We start from the raw sequence: 23,553 nt of genomic DNA on the forward strand, positions 1-23,553 counted from the left end.
TGTCTCAAGGGAAGTAACTGTCCTCAGCTGCAGAATAATAATGCTGCAAAAAGGAATTCATACCCTGGAACACTAACGCTTATCCTGTTGGATGAGCTTGAATACAAGTTGCTAGAAAAGTAAGCTTAGGAGTACAAAAATAAATCATGTGTTTGTTAACAACATGCTCGAAAGCTTAGCATAAATCCTCCTCTGCTAATTTCCAACCTTCAGAAGTGTGGCTTTCTTTTTAAGGAATGTCATTGGATGGTCAATTTTTCTGTATAACTGCTGAGCCCACATAATCTTCCCTGTTACCTAAAACACAAAAGATGTGAGGTTATATTTCCATTAACTTAAAAACAGTCAAGAAGCAAAGTCTTTTTTCTCTTTCATTTATTTTTCTTACTGGTGGTGTATTACGTGGTATAGGTGGATTTTCTTTTTGCTTCTGGTAGAGTTTTTGAACAAACTCTAAGTCTTGGCTGTACTGTTGAACAACAATGGTATACTTCTCGTTAAGATCAATATGATTTTTTCCTATTTGTTCAAGCTTCATCAGAAGTCCCAGCATCTGTTCAGTCTAAAAGAGAGGATGGAGCATTTACTGCAGGAGATGTTAATAGTTCAGAAAGTCATTGTTCATAAACATTGATTTTATAACATAAGTTATGTATGTTTGTAAGTTATTTTCTAAGAAACATAGAAAAGTCCATCTAGACAAGTTAGTGAATTTTACTTCTGTATATTGTCCCATAGAGAATATATTTACCATAGTATGAATTGATAAACTGCTACCATTACAGTATATTTTTAATTTTTTTCTGACTCTCAAGCTATCACACTTTTTTCTGCAAACAGTTGTGGTAGAACAGCTGCATCTTTACTCATGCTTCATTAACATCTTGTATCATCATCAAGGCCCAAATCAATGAACAGTACTGACACCAAGGTAACAGATGACAGAAATTATTTCATTACTTTTGCCAGTCCAACAGGAATAATTTAGAAATGCAACAGGAAGCATAGGGAACACTAGGATGAAGAAAGAAAAGAAACTTAAAAAAAACAGGGCTACAAAATTGGTAAGGAAAGATGCAACACAAAACTAGCACCAAGTAACAACGAACATTAGCTTCCAGCACTTCTGCGACTTTCAGAACACTTGTAATAGGCTTGATGTACTCCCTGCATTCTCTCAGTCAGCCACCAGCACAGTACAGAACACTGGCAGTAATGAAGGAGTTCAGTAGCACCTGAGGGTGCTCAGCCTTTCTGAGCACCAGAAGGAGGAGTTTACATTTGTCAAATTACTTACAGTTAGGGTCTTCTCAAACCATGAATCCACAAAGTCTTGTATGGACTCATACAATGCTGCAATTTGATTCTTAAATTCAGCGTAATCTTTTTCAAACTAGAGAAGGGTAAAAAGAAAAATTGTCTATAATGTTGCTCTCATTTCATTCAAAATTCTTTCCCTAAAGTTTTGGGGGAATTTGCTTTATCTCCCCAGGACATGTGTTCAGCACTGAATTAAAGAGATCAGGGACAGCACTAGGAACAAAGGCATTTACATTCTAAACAAAGAAAACAAAAATTAAGAAATGTTAGATTATATGATTAAAGCCTCATCTTCATGAACACAAAGGAGCACAAAGGATCAAGGACAGGCTGAGGAAATCTAATAACATACTCAGAGTGAACATAGCACACTCACCAGCTACTCTCTACAGGAGAGCACTCAGCTTACTGTCCAGGTATGAAACCCATCAAGATGAGCAAACTGGTAGGCTCTCTAGAGCTACTAACAGGCTTTCCTTCTGCTCACCCGGAGATGTACAGGACGAGGCCATTAATACGGTTTGTAATTGGATGATTGCTGTGGTTTTGGTATGAGTCGAGCTGTGTGGCCAGACCTGTGTATAAACGTATTGTGTGTACGCATGCACGCGTGCATCCACGCCTATTGGGAATTATATGCTCAGCCTTGCAGCTGAGTGGACCTGGGGGCATGGAACTGTGACAGTCTCACCTCTCTTGGGCTACCAAGTTTGGCAGCTCCTGACTAGAAGCATCTCAAAACAACAAGTTTAGGAAAAGTTGTTTGTAGCACTACCTATCACACAAAACCTAGTTTATAAAAAATTAATAAAAACATCTGAAATAAAAGCCAAATTTACCCAAACAATATGAAAGTATTATTACAGCAAAATACCATATGCATTTTTATAAAATTTAATCTTCTTTGCTTAACTCCAGTGAAAAGCATAGAATTAAGTGATAAGTGATTGTAATACAATTGCTGAATGTACATACCTCTTTTTTTCTGTGATCCAGAACATCATACTGTTTGGATTTGGTGTTTGTAGCAATGCTCTGGTAATGAGCACTGATCTCTTCAATACCTTCTATTTTTATACACTGGAGCTCCAAAAGGCTTTCCATAATATTGCTCATATCTGAAATCTTCTCCAAACGTTTACAGAATGTATCAAATTTTCCAAAGATATAGTTTTCACTAGCAATAAAAAAGCAACAGAGAGTTGTTACGCAAATCTACTTGTAATATATTTTTTCTATTTAACCCACACATATTCTACCAGAACTGCTACCAAGTTTCACATTTTAAAAACTATGCTATAATAATTACAAATCAATTAAAAGCTATTTTAAAGTAATGGATATAAACTAGAAAATGTGTAATCCTTCTATATGTCAGTTAAAAGCCTGTATCACATTTCATAGGAGTCACTCTTTTAAGTAAGATATTTGCAGGAGATCAAAATGTGAATGTATGATAATAAGAAATGCCCCATGCTTTAAGTGTCAATACTTAAGTGTCAATACAGGTAAAACTCCCCTTGGCATTGTGATAGATAACCCAGCCCAAAGCTGATTAAGTTCCTCTGGAGTCCTTTCACTTACATTTATGACTCAAATTTGTTGGAATTTCAGACCATATATAAGCATGTGCATTAAATTAACACATGCATAAACTCCCCTGAAGTCCCCTGGGACATCTGCTAAATCAGTAAGTGGCTGGCAAAAACCTGTCTCTGGTTTATTCCTGAATTAAAAAAAACACTGCAAGGTCATCTTCTGAATATAATAAAGACTACATTTTAATTGAGTATATAGCTTTTCTGCTAGCCAGCAGATACAACGTAATCTCATTTCTAATTGTATAAATTAATATGATTCAATATTAGAGTGAATTATTTACCTGAAATCAAATTGCCTGTCACTTGGATTTTCCTTTAGCTCCTCCCTAATTCTCTGAAAGGATGTTTGGTACTGTTCTTTGAGGGAAATGCATTGTTGTATCCTCTTTAACAATTCTTGGCTGAGGAAGAAAGCACAGAAGACAGAAAATCACCCTAAGGAAGTCTTCAAAAGACTATAAATAAAATCAGAACATTTTAATCAGATATACAGCCTTGCAAAATAAGAACACAAAATTATACATTACCTGAAAAAAACCATTCAAAATATGAGGATTACATTAAAAGTTTTTGTTTAAAATTTGTTATCTAGATTGGATCTTTTTCATTTAGGTTTTATTGTAATCAAACCAAAACTTTCACAGCATAGTCCGGAAAGGACTTAGGCCAGGTAAACCCTGGCTACCGAATGCCTGCAGTTCAGCCATTTCTCATCTTCTGTAAACTGGGTATTGCTGATGGATTTTCCTTCATTTGTTTATTTGTTTTTTCTAAGCAGAAAAGACTGGAGAGGTATTTTTCCAGACTACAATAAGCATGAGGACAGTCTTTTTTCTTTAAAAAGATACACCAGAAAGATCTTGGTTCCTAAGGTCACAGATAGTAACATCTTACTCACAGTTGTTCATTAACCCTGAGGTACTACTATACATGAGATACACAGATGAGGCATGGAAATTAGCCATAAGCCATTTACTTAAGGCTGTTGCTCCACGTTGGCTTTGTATTTCATCTTCCTAACAATCACTGGCAATTAAAACGATAGTCAAACTTTATAGAGTGAAACCACTAACTGGGACAGAGAGAAACTTTCGCAGGGACAGCAGCAGCAAATAAGTAAACAAGAAGAATGTCTTGAAAATAAATTCAGCTAGAATAAACAAAAAAATGTATTCTACTTTTATTTATGTTTATTCTTTAGAATAAACATAGCCAGTACTTAATTGATTACAGATAATTTTTGAAAACTTCCCTTTACCTACATCAAAACACAGGAGGAATCAAAATTGTTAGATTTACTTGTACGTCTCCTAGCCTGTTACCTCAATGTCACCTTTGACTTGACTGGAATTTAAGCACAGATATCCTGACTGTCTATGTCTTGATGAAGCTTGTAACACCTTTTCCTTCTCACCTCAGTAACCATAATCTTGCTCCAATTACACTCTTTCAAGAGACGATTCCAATCATTACTTTTCTAGTTAATAACTTTACAAGTCATGCTCATCTTAACCCCTCTCTGTAGTTCCCTCATTCTCTTTTGCATTGACTTGTTCTCATAGTATGTGTCCTTCCTAGGCTACCACCACTTACCTTCTAATCCTTCAGGTATACTTGTTCTGCCACTGACATCAGCATTCACCACCCACTTGTTAAGTTTCATATAAACACTTCTGTGCTTCCATTTATGCTGTAGATAACACTTAGGAGCAGTTCCCTGCAAGTAGCCATATAGCAGCTAACTCATCCCTTCCTTGAAATGTGTTCTTTAGTTCTCCTGGCAGTGATGCCTATAAAACATCTAAGGGCATCACAGAGTTTGTTGAAAACGCTGTCATTCCAATTTGTGGGATATTTGGAAAGCAATGGACACGTAGTGAACAATCCAGACACAATGGGACTGTTTCAGAGGCCTCTGCAGGCAGTAGGCCCTCGATGTAGTAGATGGGAATATGAGCAAGTGTATCAATGTACGCGAATGTAGCGAAGTGAGCTGTGCGGATGGGAATATGGGCGAATGTATCGAAGTGAACAGGACCTGAGCACAATGGACAAAGCGAGTATACATGCTGAGAAGCAACGGTACAATAGACAAAGTAAGAAATACGTGACTATATCCAGTATACATCTTTAACCAATCAAATTATGACTTTAGGAGTACGGACAGCATATACTAACCAATCAATGAATGACTTGCTATGTCTATATAATCTGAGCTATCTAGGCAATAAAGTGGCATTTGCTTGATCATATTGGTCGTCAGCAGTGTCCGTGACTTCCGCGTCAACAAGCGGCGCCCGAACAGGGACCCCTGGAGAAAGGCTTCGGGGACCCTCGGATCGGTGTTGAATTTCACGACAGAAAACTGACGGAGTGAGGGGACGGAAGCCGGCCGAAATCGAGTGCTGCCCCGGCATTCGGAAGACGCTAAAGCGCAAAAAAGGTACAGTGGGAATCTCGTCTTGGCCAGGCGAGCGGCCGGGGAGGAGATGGGGTCCACGCTGACCAAAGAGGAATCAGCAGTGGTTAAGCTCCTCCAACATAGGCTCTCTAAGAGAGACTTAAGATATGACTCAGCCTTCCTAGAAGCTTTGCTGTTTTGGGCAAAGAAAAAGGACTTGATCCTCACAGTTGATGCTGCTTTTGAAATCCCAACATGGGAAAAGATAGGGGCAGAGCTGTGGGAAGAAGTATGTAAGGGATCCAAGGAGGCGAGTAAGCTTTCTGCTATGTGGAAGTTAATCATAGAAACTTTAAGAAATATGAAGGCAGAACGTTTGGCAGCAGCTTCTGCTTTTGCCGCGTTAACTCCGGAAGATTCAAAAGAAACTTCTTCTGCGACAAGTATGCTATTCACAGAACCAACTATTCCAGCTGTTGTTCCTGCCTGTGTAGCTGGAGAAAATGGAGTCTCCGCAAGGGTTTGTGCAGCCAAAAAATCTGCAGTAGCAGCTCCAGAGCTTGGGGACCAGCCCTTGGAAAAAGCCGACAACCTGGTAAAACTTCCGCGTCGACAAGTGGCGCCCGAACAGGGACCAACACTGCATGATTGCTGGTTTTTCTCCATCCCTCATTCCTCTCTCCATCTCACTATTCACTTCTTATGTTTCAGAGTGCAAGTTCTTCTTATGTTCTAGATTGCAAGCTCCTTAGAGCTGAGGCAAACTTTTTGTTCATTTTGTGTATAGTGCCTAACATTTGCTGAAAACCAGGGACTTTTGCTCTACTAACAGCTGTAACAGGAACAACAGAAAGGAAGAACAAAACTAGTCTTAGGAATGTCTAACTAGTAAACTTACAGTAAATCTAGCTTTTTAAATTTAAGGTGCCTCATTGGCACTATTAACACTCCTCATGTATTTGCTCATACAGCATTCTCCACAGAATACTCAGAAAATACAAATCTTGAGTTCCATTCTGTCACCTTCATACCTCGCTCCAAACAGAGTACAGTCGAATTGTGATTCTGGTCCTGGTATGTATTGTCCCCTTGTCCTCTTCCTCAAACTGAATTTCCTGTCCACTAACAGTAAAATATAAAACTTACATGGAACTTTGCCTGTCTGTCCTTGGAGCTTCTTTTACGAAGAACCTTAGCTCCCAGTTCTAATTGCTTAAGTGTGCTTTGGTCTAAAAAAAGTCATGCAAATTATCAAGTGTTGTATACCGATATACATTACATACTTCTCAATAATATTTTTTTTCCACAACATATAGTAAATTTGTTTTTGCAGAGTACTTAATTCTACACATAATGAGAACTCATAAGCAGGAGAATAGGTGCCTGGCAGGAGGACCAGGGGCTACTTAAATTTACCTTTTAATAACCTTGATGACTAATCTATAATTTTACTTCTAGTGTTAACAAAAGAAGATGAAATTATTAAAGTTCTATCACCTGTCCAGATCCCAAATCTTTGAAACACCTTCACATAGATATGTTTTGCATGTTTTAATCATTTGATTAGTGATTTTAAGAAGAAGAGATGTCATGCGCTCTGATGTGTTGTAGTATGGTGATATACAGTAGATCATACAGACAGTATTCATTAAACTGGGTACATATTCCATCATTGTTACCTAAAACAGGAAAAAATGGGAAAGTCAGCAATTCAAATTTCCTAAAAATTAACACAATGGAAAACATGACAGCTCTGGGAATGCTTGTCAGTGGATAAAGATCTTTTTCATCATAACACATTGTTCTTATAGACATCTCATTATGAACTGGACCATCCAATTCATTTGCGAGGACCTAACACACTATGTCCAAGAGAAAAAAAATAATGGGGAATGGATAGTGAATAAATGAATAGGTCTTCCTCCAGAGTGGGATTTTCCAGAGGAAAAGCAGAGGCTGTACTCTTTCTGGCCATGGCTTCCAGTATACGGAGGTGCTGTAGTCTGTTTACAAAGCAAGATGCCATCTGAGGAAAAGAAGTCATATACTGCTACAAAGGAGTTGCCTTTCAATTGCCTTTCACTTATCTTCCGGAATGACAACTGCCTCCTACACAAAAAGTAGTATCATCTCTGGCTTATTCAAAAATCTGTAAACTCAATTCACTGATACCAAAGGTCTGAAGCTGTCCACTGATCATTAAGCATAGGAGTTAAATACTGTAAGGAGAAATCTCTTTCTTTAAGCATCAAAAGCCTTTACTTTCTTTTCTGAATTTCATGTTAAGTGCCTTTAGAGTACTACTCACAGGTGAAGCTTTGGCAAGTGGACCAAAAAATCTATCCAACGTATATAAATATCTCACATTGTCTTTCGCTTCATTGGCAGCAATTGTTATGTTACCATCCTGAAGGCAGAAAAAAGAAAAATAAATAGAATTAATACTGTTAAAATTGACTGAACAGGTTCTTGTTCTTCTACAGTGCACGCTACGACAAGACTATGATTCCATCTTGCACACATTTTCTCACAGAAGTTCTTTCAAATAAGTAATTTCTTCTTTACCTAATAAATAACTGCTTTTACCTGCAAAAATTGGTAAGATCGACCTGGCAATCAGCAACATTTTGGATGTGATTTAGAGAAACTCCTTACTTAGACCCCCAAAGTTTTTCCTTCCTCATGGAAGTATAACAGTGTGGTTCTCATAATCCAACGTACACTTTAGAATGATTTCAGCATGGTACCCATTCTACAGAACTTAGACAAGATCCCTGAAATGTACCAGGGTGTTTCCCATAAACACTCAGTAGGGAAAATGAGTTCACAACTACAGCCTGCATATCCTTCTGCTCATGACAGGTGGAACTATCTGATACCTAGGATGCAATTCTGCATGAAGAAAGAAATCGAGTTCATCGTCCTTGGCTTGTACTGGCTCTGTACAGACACTCTCATCCAAATTCCATTTATCATAAAAGTCTGCAAATATGTTAAGCACAAAATCAAAAACTCAGTAAGGTGACACTGTTTCCATGGTCTATTTTCAAAACAGTAGAACACTTTCTCGAGTGCTACATTCCGGTGTTTTGAGGGGGTCTGAATAGCTGTACATGGTCTACAGCTTATTTTTTGGCTTGCCTACAATTTTGACTGATCAGTTTATATTACAGATATCCATTTATCTGAAGTAGCAGTTATGCTACAAAAAGACAGCTGTCAATAATTCTAAAAGCAATATGATGAACTTTCAGACATCTCTACAGTTGGCTTGCAGAGGGTACAGCTGGAGAGAGACAGGAAAATGTTGTATTGCTGCATTTCTTTACTTTTGCACTCAAAACTATTTTTAGCATTGTGTTCAGATCTGTGAGTATTACAAACACAGTACTGTACTAATTTAAAAATTTTATTAAAGCACAGTAATTACCAGCTCTTTCCACTGCTTTAATGTCTTTGATCTTGCTGCATGAAGAATACTTATAATTTTCTTTACTCTTGAACTCTTGATCTCATCTAAAAGGCTTTGAAGAAATAAACACATTTAATACTCTCTTTGGAATGGAAGTTTACATTTATTTTCAAAAAGCTTTTTTTTTAGACTCTGTAAGAAATAATGCGGGGATTTAACCTGTTAAATGATGACATTCTTGTCTTCCAGTGTTCCAGCTCTGCAGACGGACCAATGTCATCAGCTTCTCTTCTCATTTGTTCACTCTCCACTAAAACTTGTCTGATCTGTTTGATCCAAATCATGACCGCTTCTTCAAGTTTGTCAGTGAGCTCTGTGTTACTGCCTTCAAAATCATAGAATGGGACAGTCTTATAAGCACCAAGAAATAAATACAGATTTTAACTACAGAAGCGAAATGTCCTTTTCAAACATAAGCTGAGACTCTTTGTCAGCTGAGTATATTCAAGTCACTGACCAACAACAGGAAAAGATTAAGACTGTAACAAGAAGATGCACACACATACAACTTGTATCTACCTGTTACCATTGCATATCCTTTACAACAGAAATAGTTAAAAATACAATGAGTTCATAAGGAAAAAGAATACAGCGATGTGGTTTTGGGGAGGTCCAAGAAATGCATTAACTAGTATGCACATATTTTTCTGCTTGTATTTCATAACTAAAGGCTTACTTTGTATTTCTCTCTTCCTGCCAGTGCATCCTATTCCACATTAAAAGCATCACATAATGGACACCATTATAAACAGTCACAAACACCCCCCCTATAATTTATAAGCCCGCACATCTTTTAAATTGCCGTAGCAACAGAAAGGGTCTAGATGACTTTGTGCATTATATTTAGGATTTGTGGAGCTTGTAATACTACATGGATCTAAAGAACTTGTCCAGCTATATAACATTACTGCCCCATCTTAAGAGTCCCTACTTCTTCTATGGAAGTTGTCCCACCATAGGCTCATGTAGGGTTAGAGAGGGATTGCAGAAGTATTGACTGGTTTGGCATTATTTCACTCTGAAAATCCATGTGGTGATAGGAAATAATGGAAAGCTATTGTTCAGAGAGACAGAACTACTCTTTTCCTTACATACACGTATATGTGTATATATAAAAGTTTATAAGTCCATCCTGTTTTGATTCACAGACAGACTTAATATTGGATAGGATTTCCTTAGTATCAAAAAAAGTTAAGAGTATACACACTAGTAGCTTCACTCAGTAACTACTTGGTCAACAATCTAGGAGGAACACAGCATACACAATATATCAGGGAACTACCTAATCCTTTAAGTTCGATGAATTAAAGGATAAGCAAATGATTGATGATTTTATGACTACACAGTCAGAAATCTGGCAAAAGTAAGCAGAAAAATGTATATAGCTCAGGGAAGATGAATTAATTCTTCAAAGTAAATTTTTACTAATGGTATAAAATTTATTTTATAAACAGCATCATTGTTTTTGCTTTGCCATGGGAATCACTCACCTGCAGTTATGTAGTCAGATGGGTTCTGTAAGTTGCTGACATAAATATCAATATCCACTTTTGTGAGCTGAATTTTATCTTCTATATTCTGTCTTGATGATGACAAAGTACCCACAAATTTATCCACTGAATACAGAAAGTCTTGTATCTGGCTGTTCTTCAAGCCTTCTTTCACAGCTCCCCAGTTCTGATTATTTTATGATTTATGAAAAAAAAAAAAGTAAAATAAGGGTCACACTTGCTTTTGTTTTTTTGAACACAAATGATATCATACTTTTCATTAGAAAAGTATTTCTTGTTTATGGCAGTATATAAAGATTTATCCGTATGCCCTTTGAAATACACTCGTCTGTACTATAACATAAATACTTTAAAGTGTGCATTGATTTAATTATTCTGTTAGACAAGAAGAGACAAACAAGCAAGAGGCTCTCAAAGAAATAAAAATATCTCCTTGCTCTCGCTGTCTTCACACTGAATTGTTGTCTTTTTTTTCAGTCTGATTGAGCTCTCTCTGAACAGAGAAAACAGATTCTGATCTCCCTTCCTGCTCCTAGGTGAGAGAAAATGGTAGCATACAGTGACAGGATACCACACCATCATTCTCAAGAGACACTGAGCTTCATTATATTTCCTACCTCTGAATGTGTACTTCTGGAGGCAACAGAACCAACTGTGATGCTTTGTGAGTGCCACAGAATGGGGACAACTCAAAGAAGCTGGGTACTCTGGCTGTGTGTGACATAGTGCTTGCTGTCCACGCCATACAATAAAATCATGGAGTGATCCCTTGTGCTGCGGGGACTTGACAGTTCTTTCAGGCCAGGTTTAATCTAGTTTTAATTCAGTCATCACATCATATACCTTAGTATGGCAGCTATGCTATGTTCTCCTTTGTCATGAGCATTACAGCTGGTGCTGTTGCTTGAAAATAAACAACAACTATATGAATTTCAAACACTTACATATAAATTGCATGACTCCCATAAAGGCCTATATTAGACTTGTATCTTTTTGTATCCTCTGTTTTAAGCTCAACTTATGTACAAAGAGGACTGCAGAAGCCACTTGCCTTAATTCCACATGTTGAGAAAAAAAGACCAGCTATTTGATTACCTGTTGGGATTTAAGTGCTGGTATCATGATTTGGGACAAGAAAAATTCCAGGCCCTGGAGGATGTTTCCATCAGTACACTGAAATATGCCAAAATTCACCTCCTTCAGGAAGAAACAAAAATTAACAGAGTGGATGCAAACTTCTGCAACTTTATACTATCCGAGTAAAATTCAGACACATGGCAGACACACATACAGTCCATAACTACATAGGTTCCATGAAGATATTGCCCTCCAGCTACTGAATTTGGATTTGACATAGACTAAAATTCAACCGTAAATTCCAAGAACTGCCCTTAAATTTCAGTCACCAGAAGAGTCAGTCCCATATTGTAGCAACACTCCAGCAATCAATTAAAATTAACCACTTAACATCAATGCATTAATTAATCTTAAGACAATTACATGTCTATATTTTTCTTTCTTGAATGAGTGGCATATGATGTCCTAACAATATTACAGTATTATAATCCCACGAGTGCAAGAGGGCAGAAAGCTCGTTCTCAAAAAGTGGAGGAATTATGGATGACAATCAAGGCATCATTCTGCCTTGAAGAACTGCTTACCAGGAAAACCAGGTTTCTTTGCATGTCTGAACATGTTCCCTGGGATTCAATCCTGCAAGGTTGTCAACAAGGAAATGATCCTAAACTACTTCCTCCTGCAAGAGCGTGTGCTAGCAAAACAGCAGAAGGACAGAAGAGTAATGAAGAAATGAACTGACCTATATTTTTCCCCTTCAGATGCTTTTAAAAATGCCAGTTTCTCCCATATGACAGTGTTCGCATTTGTTGCAGGGAGGAGGAGAAAAGGAAAATTAAGTCTTTCAAGACTTCTGAATCTCTAGGACAAGGCCGACACATGAGCTGATCCATTTCTTTCCACAGGATGCTGAAGATTCAACTATTCCTCTTGAGAAAGAGGAGATAGATCCATGTATTTCTAGGGGGTTCTCAGGTTCTCCTTCCAACTGTTCCTACACAGCTCTTCAAGGTAAACAAAAGTTTGCCAAACCTCAGGCTGAGCCTGAGCTCCAAGTCTCATCAATGTAAAGACTGGCTGACTGAAAATTAGGGCTTGTTTTACGTTCTACAGCATCTAAAAATATTGCCTCACATAAGGAATGAAGTTTGATGATAGCTACATGACAGCCCCTACCAAAAGAAGGTGATCACAAGAGAACAAGTGAGAAGGCACCAAAGTAGCTAACTGAAGAGTTTGGACAACCATTCTGACAGGTACCCAACTGAAGCAGTGCAGCAGGTCTGACAAGGTGTGAGAAGAGGAAGCCTAAAAATTACTTTTGCACCCCTGAATGAGGTACGAGAAGCTGAAGTACTAATTTCCATGACTGGAGCTGGATAAAAATACTTACTCCAGCTTTGACCTGCTCAAATGGAACACATTAATCTATCGGTGACAAATAAGGAGAAAATCTGTACAGCATAAAAATGAGTGCATCAATATTTTTGAGAATATGATTTCAGGCTTATTAAATTTTTTTTCTTTAATGTCTATTCTTAGTTGTTAGTATCTGCATGCTTTTCTATTGCAAATATTTCCCAAAAACATGAGTATCTCTGAAAGTCAGAAAAGGCTATTACAGTACTTTTCTTATATACAACTGAAGCTATTAGGGGCAGGAAAACCTTACTTTAGTTAGTTTCAAGTATGATCTTTACTTTAAAAGGTCAAAATATGCAGTTATTTAAGTGTAGCATTTCCATAACACAGGCTCATTACTTAAAAGAAAATCTCCTGGTTGAGGCTTTATTCCCTACTACCATTAAAATTTATATTTTAATGACCGATTAATAATGAATTTTTATTAATTAAAATCTTCTTTTTAATAATATTGCATTAGCTCTTTTCCAAATCATTAGAATAGTACTTTATCATAAATACTTATTCAGATGAAAAAGAATGTCTGTTAAACACAGAACTAGGTATTTTCATGAAAGCACTCCCCACTTCTTTTTCTGACTCCAGTAGTGTGAATAAAGGTCTAAGAAAATATTAAGTACACTGCAAATCCTGTGTGACTTGGTCTGACCTGGGAAACATTTGATGCAGTTATAACTTTATCTGATGTCCTTAGGAAAAATGCACAAGTTCCTGTAAGGTTCTGTAAAAAGAACAAAATGCATACAGTTAAAAATAATACATATGTACAGTAAAAGTACAGTATTTAAAAATCTGTCCCTCTCAAATCAAATACTGTTTTTTCTTTATCTGAAATAACATAAAAAAATGCCCTTCCAGGCAGGCCAATCCAGTACTGCATCTCTACCAAGAAAATGCAGTTCAGGGAGACCTTGCAAGCCAGACTACTTCCTGGGCTCCACTCCTTTTGTATTCCCTGATCAACTACGACTGTTGTATGAAAGCTGTTAGATGACATGTCCCTGTCTGGTCATTTTGGTATCCATTTATGGACCTATCCATGAGATTGTCTAATCCTTTTCTGAATCCACGAACATAAATTCACTTATAAAATTGAAAGATATCCTCAGCTTTCATATATTTAAAGTACTTCTTATAGATACCTAGACCAGAATGGGTCATCTTAGAATTAAATTTATTTCATTTTTTAAAAAGAGAACTTAAAGATTACTAAAAACTTCTGATTCAAATACTTTTTAACATGTACTTTCATCTTTTTGATGGACTGAAGTAATGCAAAACTTTCAAATCAGTACTGTAACAATGCTTATTTTTAATCTATGAAATCTAATAATAATTAAACTATAACAAATTTGAAAACCCGTTACAACTGGTCCAACTGGCAGAGGAGTGAACCTCACTTCTCCTCTGAAAACAAGAAAGAATTCTTCAGCTATGTCTCTTCTAACAAAACAATGTTAATATAAGCTCATTGGAGGAAAAAAAAAAAAAAAAAGATATCACCATGCCTTATTCCAAGAAAACTGTATATCGTACATCCGATTCCCCCCAAAAGAAAGAAAGAATATTAATCAGAAATCTTACAGACTACTCTGAATGCACTGCTGAATAATGCTTAGACATTACTGTGAGGAGATTGTTATAAGAATTTGAACGGAACAAAGGAATGATTAAAGGTATTTTTGGAGTAATGTGCAGTATTATTAAAACCACCGAAGAACTGCACTTTTAATCTAGAAGTGCACAAGCACTGGAAAATCCTTAAACACGCAGTCATTAAGAAAAATGTTAGGGTTTATTTGACCTGCCCTCCTCTCAGATAGTCAAATCCATTAACCACTACTTCTTTACCGATGAATTCCAACCTCAACTCAAAAAATGCTAGGAGATACTGCATTATAAGAATATGGACTAAGTACATAAATATCTATCCAAGAATTACAAAAAGCTGTTTAACACTGCACAATTGTTATGTCTTTTTCAATATTTTACATTTCAAATGCAATCTAATGAATTTTTCAACCATACCTCAGTAGAACCCATGGTAATAAATAACTTCTTCTGAAGCAAACTGTTTGTTGACACATCTGACCTCAACGATGCATTTGACTTTGGCTAGTAATTAAATTATACATAAGAGGTTAGTAAAACAGAAACTATTGTCATACAAATAGCTCATCCTATTTGAATATGTTAATTACAACTAAGCTCATTCTGAATCAGTTAGTAATTGCCAGATAGAAATTATGAGGTTGTTTTTATCTGGAGAATAAGCTTTGCATGAATCTCACAATCCCCAGTAAACAGTTTCATATCCCTCTTCTTTCAGAAAACACTCAAAGAAAAAGGGGAAAAAAATCTCAGAAAGTATAATGAAATGAAATCTGAAGTGTTTCCTAGAGCAACTTCTTCCATGGAAATAAACCGGACATCTTACAGAAAGAGTCATGTGCCTGCTCTGCAAAGTCATAATGTAATTGTGAGCGAGACTCGCAAGGAATGCTGTCAGCTAGATCCTGCCAATGCAAAGAAATTTTGTTTTCCGCCCATACATCACTCTGGAAAACTTTCTCTCTGAGAAGCCTTACTGCCACTGGTCCCTCTCCACTGAGATGTATCTACAACCTTTTCTCTTTGAAGCAACAAAAAAGTTTAAGCCTAATAAAGACCTTCTTCCCTCTAATTTTCTGTCACACACTTTGGAAAATAATCTGTTGAAACTCGGAAGAATGTAACAGAAAATAATGTGGAAGAAGCCTGCAGGTATATTCCTCTTTCAAGTTTGAGGAGAGACCTCTTCCTAAAAAGTCAAATATTCAGCTCCTGCTAGACTAAATCTGTGACGTATGATACCCCACTTCCACACCAAATTAGCATCTTCTAACCCCTATACACAGCCTCAAGGGAAACATCATGCATTGAAGCTGGTGAAAAAAAAAGAGATGAGTAGCACTGAAGAAAGGATCTTTGACAAATCTTGGTAAGACAATGCCTACTAGGTCAGGCCAACGGTCTGCCCAGGCCAGTATTTTGTCTCCAAGAATGGCCAAAAATGGATAAGAACAGAGTAAGAATGTGTGGTACTGCCTCCTGAGTAATCTTCAATTCTCTCAATATGTTTAAAATCAAAATGTTGACAGAACAGTCAATGTAATGAGATCTCTTGCTTCATCAGAATCGGGGGGAAGATGCTAGAGGTGGCATTCATACTTTCCATCAGAAACATTTATTTTTATGCTATGCTGCTTTAGCAAGAAAATTTTCATAGATGTTTATTTTAATGGTTAAAAAGACCAAAATAAAACAAAAGTAAATTCAGAAATGAAACATTTCACTTAACCCAAGCTGAGCATTTATTTCTGCCTTGTAAGTTAAGGAAAACACTTTCAAGATTTTTAATTTCATCTTGTTTTAAGTCAGAGAACAACACGTTCATCCCAGAAATGTGCATGCACAGTCCCAGTGAAAGAAAAAAAAAACTGATTAAACTGTTTTGACAGCTAAGCTGATTCTGTGCTTTGCAAAATCTCTAAGCGATTCCAGTAACACTCAAAAGTTTCTTTAACTTACATAGGTTATAATGAATCTGTAATTCATTCTTGCACTTAACTCATAATCAGGCATTATCAATCAGTTTTTTCTCCCCAACAAGCCTAAAATACCACCAGATGGTGAGGTAGCTCACCCTAACATGACTCCTCAATGGCATAACCCGAAAGGACTGAGGAAGGACTTCTGCAGTTCAGGAAGCCCACAACTGTCATGTCAGGCAATTTCAAGGTTGCTTGGCACCTTCTGATACCACACACTGAGTGGAAGCTGAACAAATTATTTGGCTTTTCACAAAGAGGCTTCTCCTTCGCAAAACTGAAAGGGAGAGAAATCTATCTTTGGGACCACAACTATCTTATTTCTAGTTATAGCTTTCCAAGCTTGAGATTATTTTCTGCAGAACAGGACAGACCTGAACATGAAGCCACCATAACTTAGAAAGAAACTGCATAATTTTTCATTGTCTTGAACCAGTGCTTTGTCCATAATAGAGTTGGTGTAAAGCAAACTAAAATTAGAAGACTGTTCTTATACAGATAGTTCCCCATTCCTGTAACACCTAGGTTAGCTAATCTAGTCTTTTTAAACTCTGAATACTGTGAACACTTTGCCTCAATGATCTTTATCTTTTTTGAAGTCTGGGTTATTACTTTACTTGGTCGTTATTAAGTTTTCTTTTGTGAAAACAAGAAGAGTATCAAACCATGCCACAGGGCATTTTCCTGTTTCTATGTCAGCTAAGATGAGATCTCAGCTTGGATCTCTAAACAATGAGATCCAAGTTCTTTCCACATCAGCATGCATAGCAAAAAAATGTCTCTTAAGATTTTCTGATTTTTGCAACAGTCGTGATTTTTTCTAAAAAAGCAACTTTGCTTTTGCAGAAATAATAACAGATTCATACCTGCAATACATCTTGGTAAAAGAAGAGCAGTTTTTTAAGTCCACTAGGGGCAAATAATTGTTCTATAAGTTGAAACTAAAAACAAAATTACAAGTAGTTAATTAGGATGTCATTGCAAAAGACTGAAAATTTTGGAAATATATTTAATAATAATAATAATTAATATTTACCTTGTCATCAGAAATAATGGCCTCCTTCACTTGCTGCTCACTTAAGCCTATCCCATCTGCTAATCTTGATATCAAATACTTGTGTCTTTCATCTATCTGAGCTCTTCTCTCCTCTTTGGTAACTTTGGCTTGCTTGGCTAGTTCTTTTCTAGTTTCACTGGAAAGTACTATACTTTTCTTAACAGTTGTCTAAAAAATAAAAGTTTGTTATAGAGATTATTTTTCCTGACTTAAGCATTGTATTTTATATTGCTGATCTTTAAGCTGGTTTCATAAATTACTTCAAGTAGGAACATAAAAAATTACATATACGGAACGCAAAGGGAGAAGATTAGTAATAACTAATTTGTTAGTTATTACTAATTAATTCTCACTATAAAGCTGCTACAATGGAAGCTTCAGATCAGGACCTCAGAATCAGACGTGGATCCAGGCTAAGGTGACAATACAAATTTAGCACTATAAAGGCTCTAATTAAAATCTCAGCTTTGCTAATCCAGCTTCCAAACTTCAAATATATCCATATTCCATATTTGAGATCAGATCTATCTCTGTACTGCCAGGGATTCATACTACTTAACTTAATACAGAGTAACAAGTGATTACCTATGGAAATAAATAAAACAAACTGACTGTAAAATCAGTCAATTCTTCTCCCATGCAGGTCCCAACTCATCTGTGCCAGTTTTTTATCATCTCTGACTTCCATGCCAACAGTTGGATCTCTTGTTTCGCATACGCCTTCCCTGATGCAGTATGACTTTATTCAAGTATTCTTAACCAATATTAATTCTCAACTCATCAAAGAAAGGAGATTAACCAGTGGATGATTAAAAAAAAAAAAAAAACCAACCACAAAACCAAAATCCCAGCAACACACATTGTGAGCACAGAAAGCAAATGGCCTAACATTGTATAAACTTTTGAGTGGATCATTGTTCTTTTTCCTTGTAATTAACAGATATTAAAGGAACTCGGAACCCTGCAGTAATAAGGCCAAACTCTATCAATGAAGACTTAAAAAATAATCTGTACAGAAGAAAATTTAACAGACAAAAGGTAGAGGAGTCGCTACCTATTTTATTTTAGCATGAAAACACTTGCCAGAGGAACAGCAGTCAAAGGTGATCCTGTGACAGCAGATCCTAGCTCAGCGCTCTTTGTCTTCAGGTCCCCTCCACATCTACGATGCTTACTTTCTGTATCTAGTTAAAAGAAGTAAGAAGTTCTAATTATTCAGGTATATGCACAACAAATGCACTTACAAGACCTACAATGATGTCACTACATTGTGGTTCAGTATCTGCTAGCTAACCTCTTATCAGGTTGGAGAAAATGAAACATGAAAGGAACATTAAAAAACCTGTGCCTCAGCAGAAACAGCTAGAAGCTGTTAGGAAGAAAACACATCTTATAATGGCTTTTATCTCAAGTTCAATTGCAAAGAATCCCTACTGATAGCAGTGGAGGTAAGAAAAAGCAATTCAAGGTACTAGCTTGAAGAAATCAGTTCTGAAAAAAAATAGAGACTCTGAAATATTGTCACTTTTCACATTTTCTATTGTCACACAGTTATTCCTCTTCTGTTACTTCTTTTTCTAAATGCTGATTGTAAGCCTCACACGTCTCTGACAAACTTGCTGCTTGCAGAGACTTGGAAGACAACTTGAGCATGTGGAATATCTGAAGAATAAAGATTGCTAATATTTACAATAAAAACAGGACATAAATCATTAGAGTATGCAACTATTTTCTGTTGATTGTTTAATCCTCCTTATGAACTTCTGATGCCCTTCAAATTATTTAATGAAATTTATCATATGTCTTTGTTTTTCCTAGAAATTAAGATTTGTATATTTTTAACTAATTTAAGTAACAAATAAGATTATTTATGTTTTTCTGATACTAAGTACAATAACTTGTCTCCAACCAGCCACCATTTCTCTTTTTCAAATTGTTTTTAATTACAAAGCATTCCTAAATATTGCTTTACCTCTCAACTGAAATACTATTTTAGTTAGCTTTTAAAATAATTATTTGAAAGCACTGAACAGCACTGTTTGTAATTGCTACAGCTTGCTTTTAGTTCAAGCAAAAGCAATCATTTTATTTCTCAGAAGATGATATTTAGGTCCCACCCTTGGCAGCAAATTGGATCCTCAGTGGAGCACGCAGCAGTGCTAATGAGCAGCTCACTAAACTTTCAGGAACTACTGTTTAATCTACTCTAAATAAATGATGAGATTGTGACTAAAATTAATATTCTAATAGCAGTGATTTCCTTATAAATTTCCTTACAGATTGTGTCTCTTTTCCAATGAAGTCTCCTCTGATTAAAATGTATTATTCACAGAGCTATAGAATGGTTGAGGTTGGAAGGCACCTCTGAAGGTCATCTGGTCCAGCCCCTCCCCACTCAAGCAGGGCCACGTAGAGCTGGTTGCCCAGGACCACGACAGAGAGCTTCTGAGCATCTCCAAAGTGGGAGACTCTACAACCTCTCTGGGCCAGTACCTGATCACTCTAACAGTTGAAAGGGTCTTCCTGATGTTCAGATAGTATCTGCTGTTTCAGTTTGTGCCCAATTGCCTCTGGTCCTGTCACTGGACACTACTGAAAAGAGCCTGGCTCCATCTTTAAACGCTCCCTTCAGGTATTTATATATGCTGATGAGATGCCCCTGATACTCCTCCAGCCTGGACAGTCCCAGCTCTCTCTGCCTTTCCTTATAGGAGAAAATCTCCAGTGCATTCATCATGTTTGTAGCCCTTCACTGGACTCACTCCAATAGATCCATGTCTCTTGTACTTGGGAGCCTAGAACTGGACATAGTAGTCTAGGTGTGGCCTCACCAGTGCTGAATGGAGAGGATGGATCATCTCCTTTGACCTGCTGGCAACACTCCTCATCCAGCCCATGGTGTCATTGTCCTTCTTTGCCACAAGGGCTCACTGCTGGCTCATGTTCAACATGGTCCTTTCCTAACAAGCTGCTTTCCAGCTGGTTGGCCCCCAGCATGTACAGGTGCATGGGGTTGTTTCTCCCCAGGTGCAGGACTTTGCTCTTCCCCTTGTTGAACTGCATGAAGTTCCTGTCAGCCCAACTCCCCAGCCTCTCAAGGTCCCTCTGGATGGCAACACAACCCCCTGGTGTATCAGCCATCCCTCCTAGTTTTCTGTCATCAGCAGTCTTGGTAAGGGTACACTCTGCCTCATCCTCCAGATCATTAATGAAGATGTTGAACAGGACTGGACCCAGTATTGACCCCGGGATACACCAATAGCTACTGGCCTCCAACTGGACTTTGTGTCACTAATCACCACCCTCTGGGTCTGTCTATTCAACTAGTTTTCAACCTATCTTACTGTTGGCTCATCCAGCCCACATTTCATTAGCTTCTTTATGAGGATCTTACAGGAGCGAAGGGGAAATTAAAATTGTAACTGCTCAGCAGCGGCAATTTGGGACTAAGGAATGATCTGGCATGGAGACCAAGAAGGCCCAGCTGTAGAAAGGGTTAAGCTGGCTGGAAGCAAGCATGCCAGAGACTGAACAACTCCCAGTAAGGGAGTGTGGTTTCCCTTGGTGAGGAGAGAAGAAACAGTCAGAAGCATTGTCCTGTAGCCATCCTGGGAGTGCCCAGAGTCCACCTTTGAGCAGTAGAGCTGGTGCTGGGGGATGGACTCAAAGCTGGGCTGAGGTGCCCCAGCTGCTGATATCAGATTGGTGCTGGTGCGAGTGTACATAAGGAATTGGCTCATGAAGCATCTTTGCAGACTCCCTGTAGAACTGCTTACAGAGGTAAGACTGTGTCCAATGCATTGTTCATTAATATTTTTTCATATTTCAGAACAACTGTGTGTTCAATTAATCTCAAGGGGCACATAAAAAATTCCAAACAGGAGACAGTGTCAAAAGCCTTACCATAGAAAAGGTAGACCATATCCACCACACTCCCCTCACTTGTACCAAGACAGTGATTTCATTACAAAAGGCAATGAGGGTTAGTCTTCCCCTTGGTGAATCCATGTTGACTACTCCCAATCACCTTCTTATCCTTCATGTGCCTCGAAATGGCATCCAGGACTAGCTGCTCCATCACCTTCCCAGGGACTGAAGTGAGGCTGATCAGCCTGTATGTCCCTGGGTCCTCCTTCTTGCCCTTCTTGGAGACAGGAGTGACATTTGTTTTCCTCCAAGCCTCAAGCACCTCTCCCAATTGCTATGAACATTCAGAGATTACTGAGCGTGGCCTCGCAAGGACATCAGCCAGCTCCCTTAACACTTGTGGGTGCATCCCATCAGGGCCCATGGACTTATGTATACCCAGTGCACTTAAGTATTCCCTGACCTGATCCTCTTCCACAAGGCCATGCTGAATAATCTTTGAACTAATTACTCAATCTGTTATCACTGTTGACATATTCCAGAAAAGAGATAACATACTATATGGCATACTACAGAGTACTATTCATTTTCATTCCCAAAATACTGTTCTCATCACGTTACTATGATTCAACATTAGGAAACCTGCTAAGTGATCAGAGTTGCACTGCGCTTAACCCTGCAAATACATATATCTAAAACTGCCATATATGCATTTGTTTATTTATATGTATGTATTTATTTATAAAGCTGAAAATAGCACATTGCAGTCCCTACACTGGCACATTCAGAATAGCACATACCCATTCACTATACATAAGTACCTCTTATAAACTCACACACTCTAATAACTAGTTTCTCATTCTGTTCCTGGATTTTTTTTTCCATACAAAGCCAACATGAAGTACTTACAAGTATTTATCATTATTTTCTTCCTTACCTTTCTTTATAGCAATGAGAGGTGGACAGAGATCAATGTCGGGTTTGGAAGAAAGTTGAGTTCCTCTAAGTTGTTCTGATTCCTGCTGTACAGCATGACCAGGAGAGGAACAAGGCTCGACTCTTCCCCCTAATTCAGTCTCACCTGCCACATTCTCCTCCATCTCCACCACCACACAAAAATCAACCTAAATCAGCAATACATAAAATGACGAGACAATGTAACATTGTAATAAGCAACCACAACCACGCCTTCAGTATTTTTATCCCTGCTATAGCACCAATCTGACAGACTAGCAAGGAAAATAAAGAAAAAAAAAATCTCTACTTTTGGTTGCCAATTTAAAATGAGAAGATCTAGGCAGTTTACAAAATGATCAAAGCTTCTTTAAGGCTGCCTATTAACAAAACTTTATTTCTACTTGCTTAACTGTAATTTCTGTCTGCTCAGACTAAGCAAGCTGCAGGTGGGAACTCACACATCGAGGGACAGGTTAAGCTCCTTCTTACACGACAGCTGCACGTCCCACTGCAAAGCACCAAGCACAGAGTGTCGATTGAGGCACTTGCTTAATCTCACGCAGATTTTTAAGCCCGCGGTCTGCCTGGGCACTTGGAGCTGCTAACAGCTGCTATGGCAACCCCTACACAAACCCAGTCCTCAGGAGGCACCTCCTCTACCGTATCCACCAACCTAGTGCTAATTTAATCACTACTTGTCTTTTTAAGTGCACCGTAGTTTTCCTTTACATATAAATTAAATCCTAAGCAAGCAGCTTCTCTAACCCTCAGCATTTTCATGAAAAAATTCAGAAAGAAATTTTTTACAATGAGAGTGGTGGAACACTGGAACAGGTCGCCCAGAGAGGTGGTGGATGCCCCATCCCTGGAAACATTCAAGGCTCTAAGCAACCTGACCTAGTTGGAGATGTCCCTGCTCCTTGCAGGGGGGTTGGACTAGATGACCTTTAAAGGTCCCTTCCAACTCAAAACTATTCTGATTCTGTGATTTATGGCATGCAGAGCCAGGGTGCAGTGAGCTGCACCCCAGCAGCCTCACCGCGCTCCTCAGCACAGTCTTTCTCAGCAGAGCAGCAACCTTGTCTCTGGGCAAGAGGCGAAGGGACACAGCTGAGACAAGTGGCTGAATGAGGACTTTCCCTTTTTTCTCTGCCAGGCACAGCCACTTCCACAAAGATGTGAAAGGCACTGCATGATTTGCAGCTTACCCACTTGCAGCACCCTTACTTGCTGTGCCGCCTTTTTCCAGACAACCAGTTGACAACCATGCTTTCGCTA

At 38.0% G+C, this 23,553-nt stretch overlaps 1 protein-coding gene across 1 annotated transcript in view; it reads right to left on the reverse strand.

The window, feature by feature from the left end:
* LOC104487108 (dynein axonemal heavy chain 5) overlaps nt 1-22,418 on the reverse strand; it is a 175,453-nt gene extending 153,035 nt beyond the window's left edge. Inside the window, exons 1-17 of the mRNA XM_086742108.1 lie at nt 22,256-22,418; nt 18,535-18,635; nt 17,431-17,619; nt 17,261-17,335; nt 14,833-14,919; nt 13,454-13,525; nt 11,401-11,502; nt 10,285-10,471; nt 8,954-9,119; nt 8,753-8,846; nt 7,631-7,729; nt 6,820-7,001; nt 3,203-3,322; nt 2,296-2,497; nt 1,298-1,393; nt 389-562; nt 208-297 (exon numbers count right to left, since the gene is read on the reverse strand). Of these exons, the coding sequence (XP_086598234.1) occupies nt 208-297; nt 389-562; nt 1,298-1,393; nt 2,296-2,497; nt 3,203-3,322; nt 6,820-7,001; nt 7,631-7,729; nt 8,753-8,846; nt 8,954-9,119; nt 10,285-10,471; nt 11,401-11,502; nt 13,454-13,525; nt 14,833-14,919; nt 17,261-17,335; nt 17,431-17,619; nt 18,535-18,635; nt 22,256-22,418 (2,199 nt within the window). The remainder of the gene's footprint in view (nt 1-207; nt 298-388; nt 563-1,297; nt 1,394-2,295; nt 2,498-3,202; nt 3,323-6,819; nt 7,002-7,630; nt 7,730-8,752; nt 8,847-8,953; nt 9,120-10,284; nt 10,472-11,400; nt 11,503-13,453; nt 13,526-14,832; nt 14,920-17,260; nt 17,336-17,430; nt 17,620-18,534; nt 18,636-22,255) is intronic.
* Between the last annotated feature and the right edge of the window lie 1,135 nt (nt 22,419-23,553).

Source organism: Chlamydotis macqueenii, chromosome 2 (assembly GCF_036417535.1).
Source record: "Chlamydotis macqueenii isolate bChlMac1 chromosome 2, bChlMac1.mat, whole genome shotgun sequence".
Lineage (NCBI taxonomy): Eukaryota > Metazoa > Chordata > Aves > Otidiformes > Otididae > Chlamydotis > Chlamydotis macqueenii.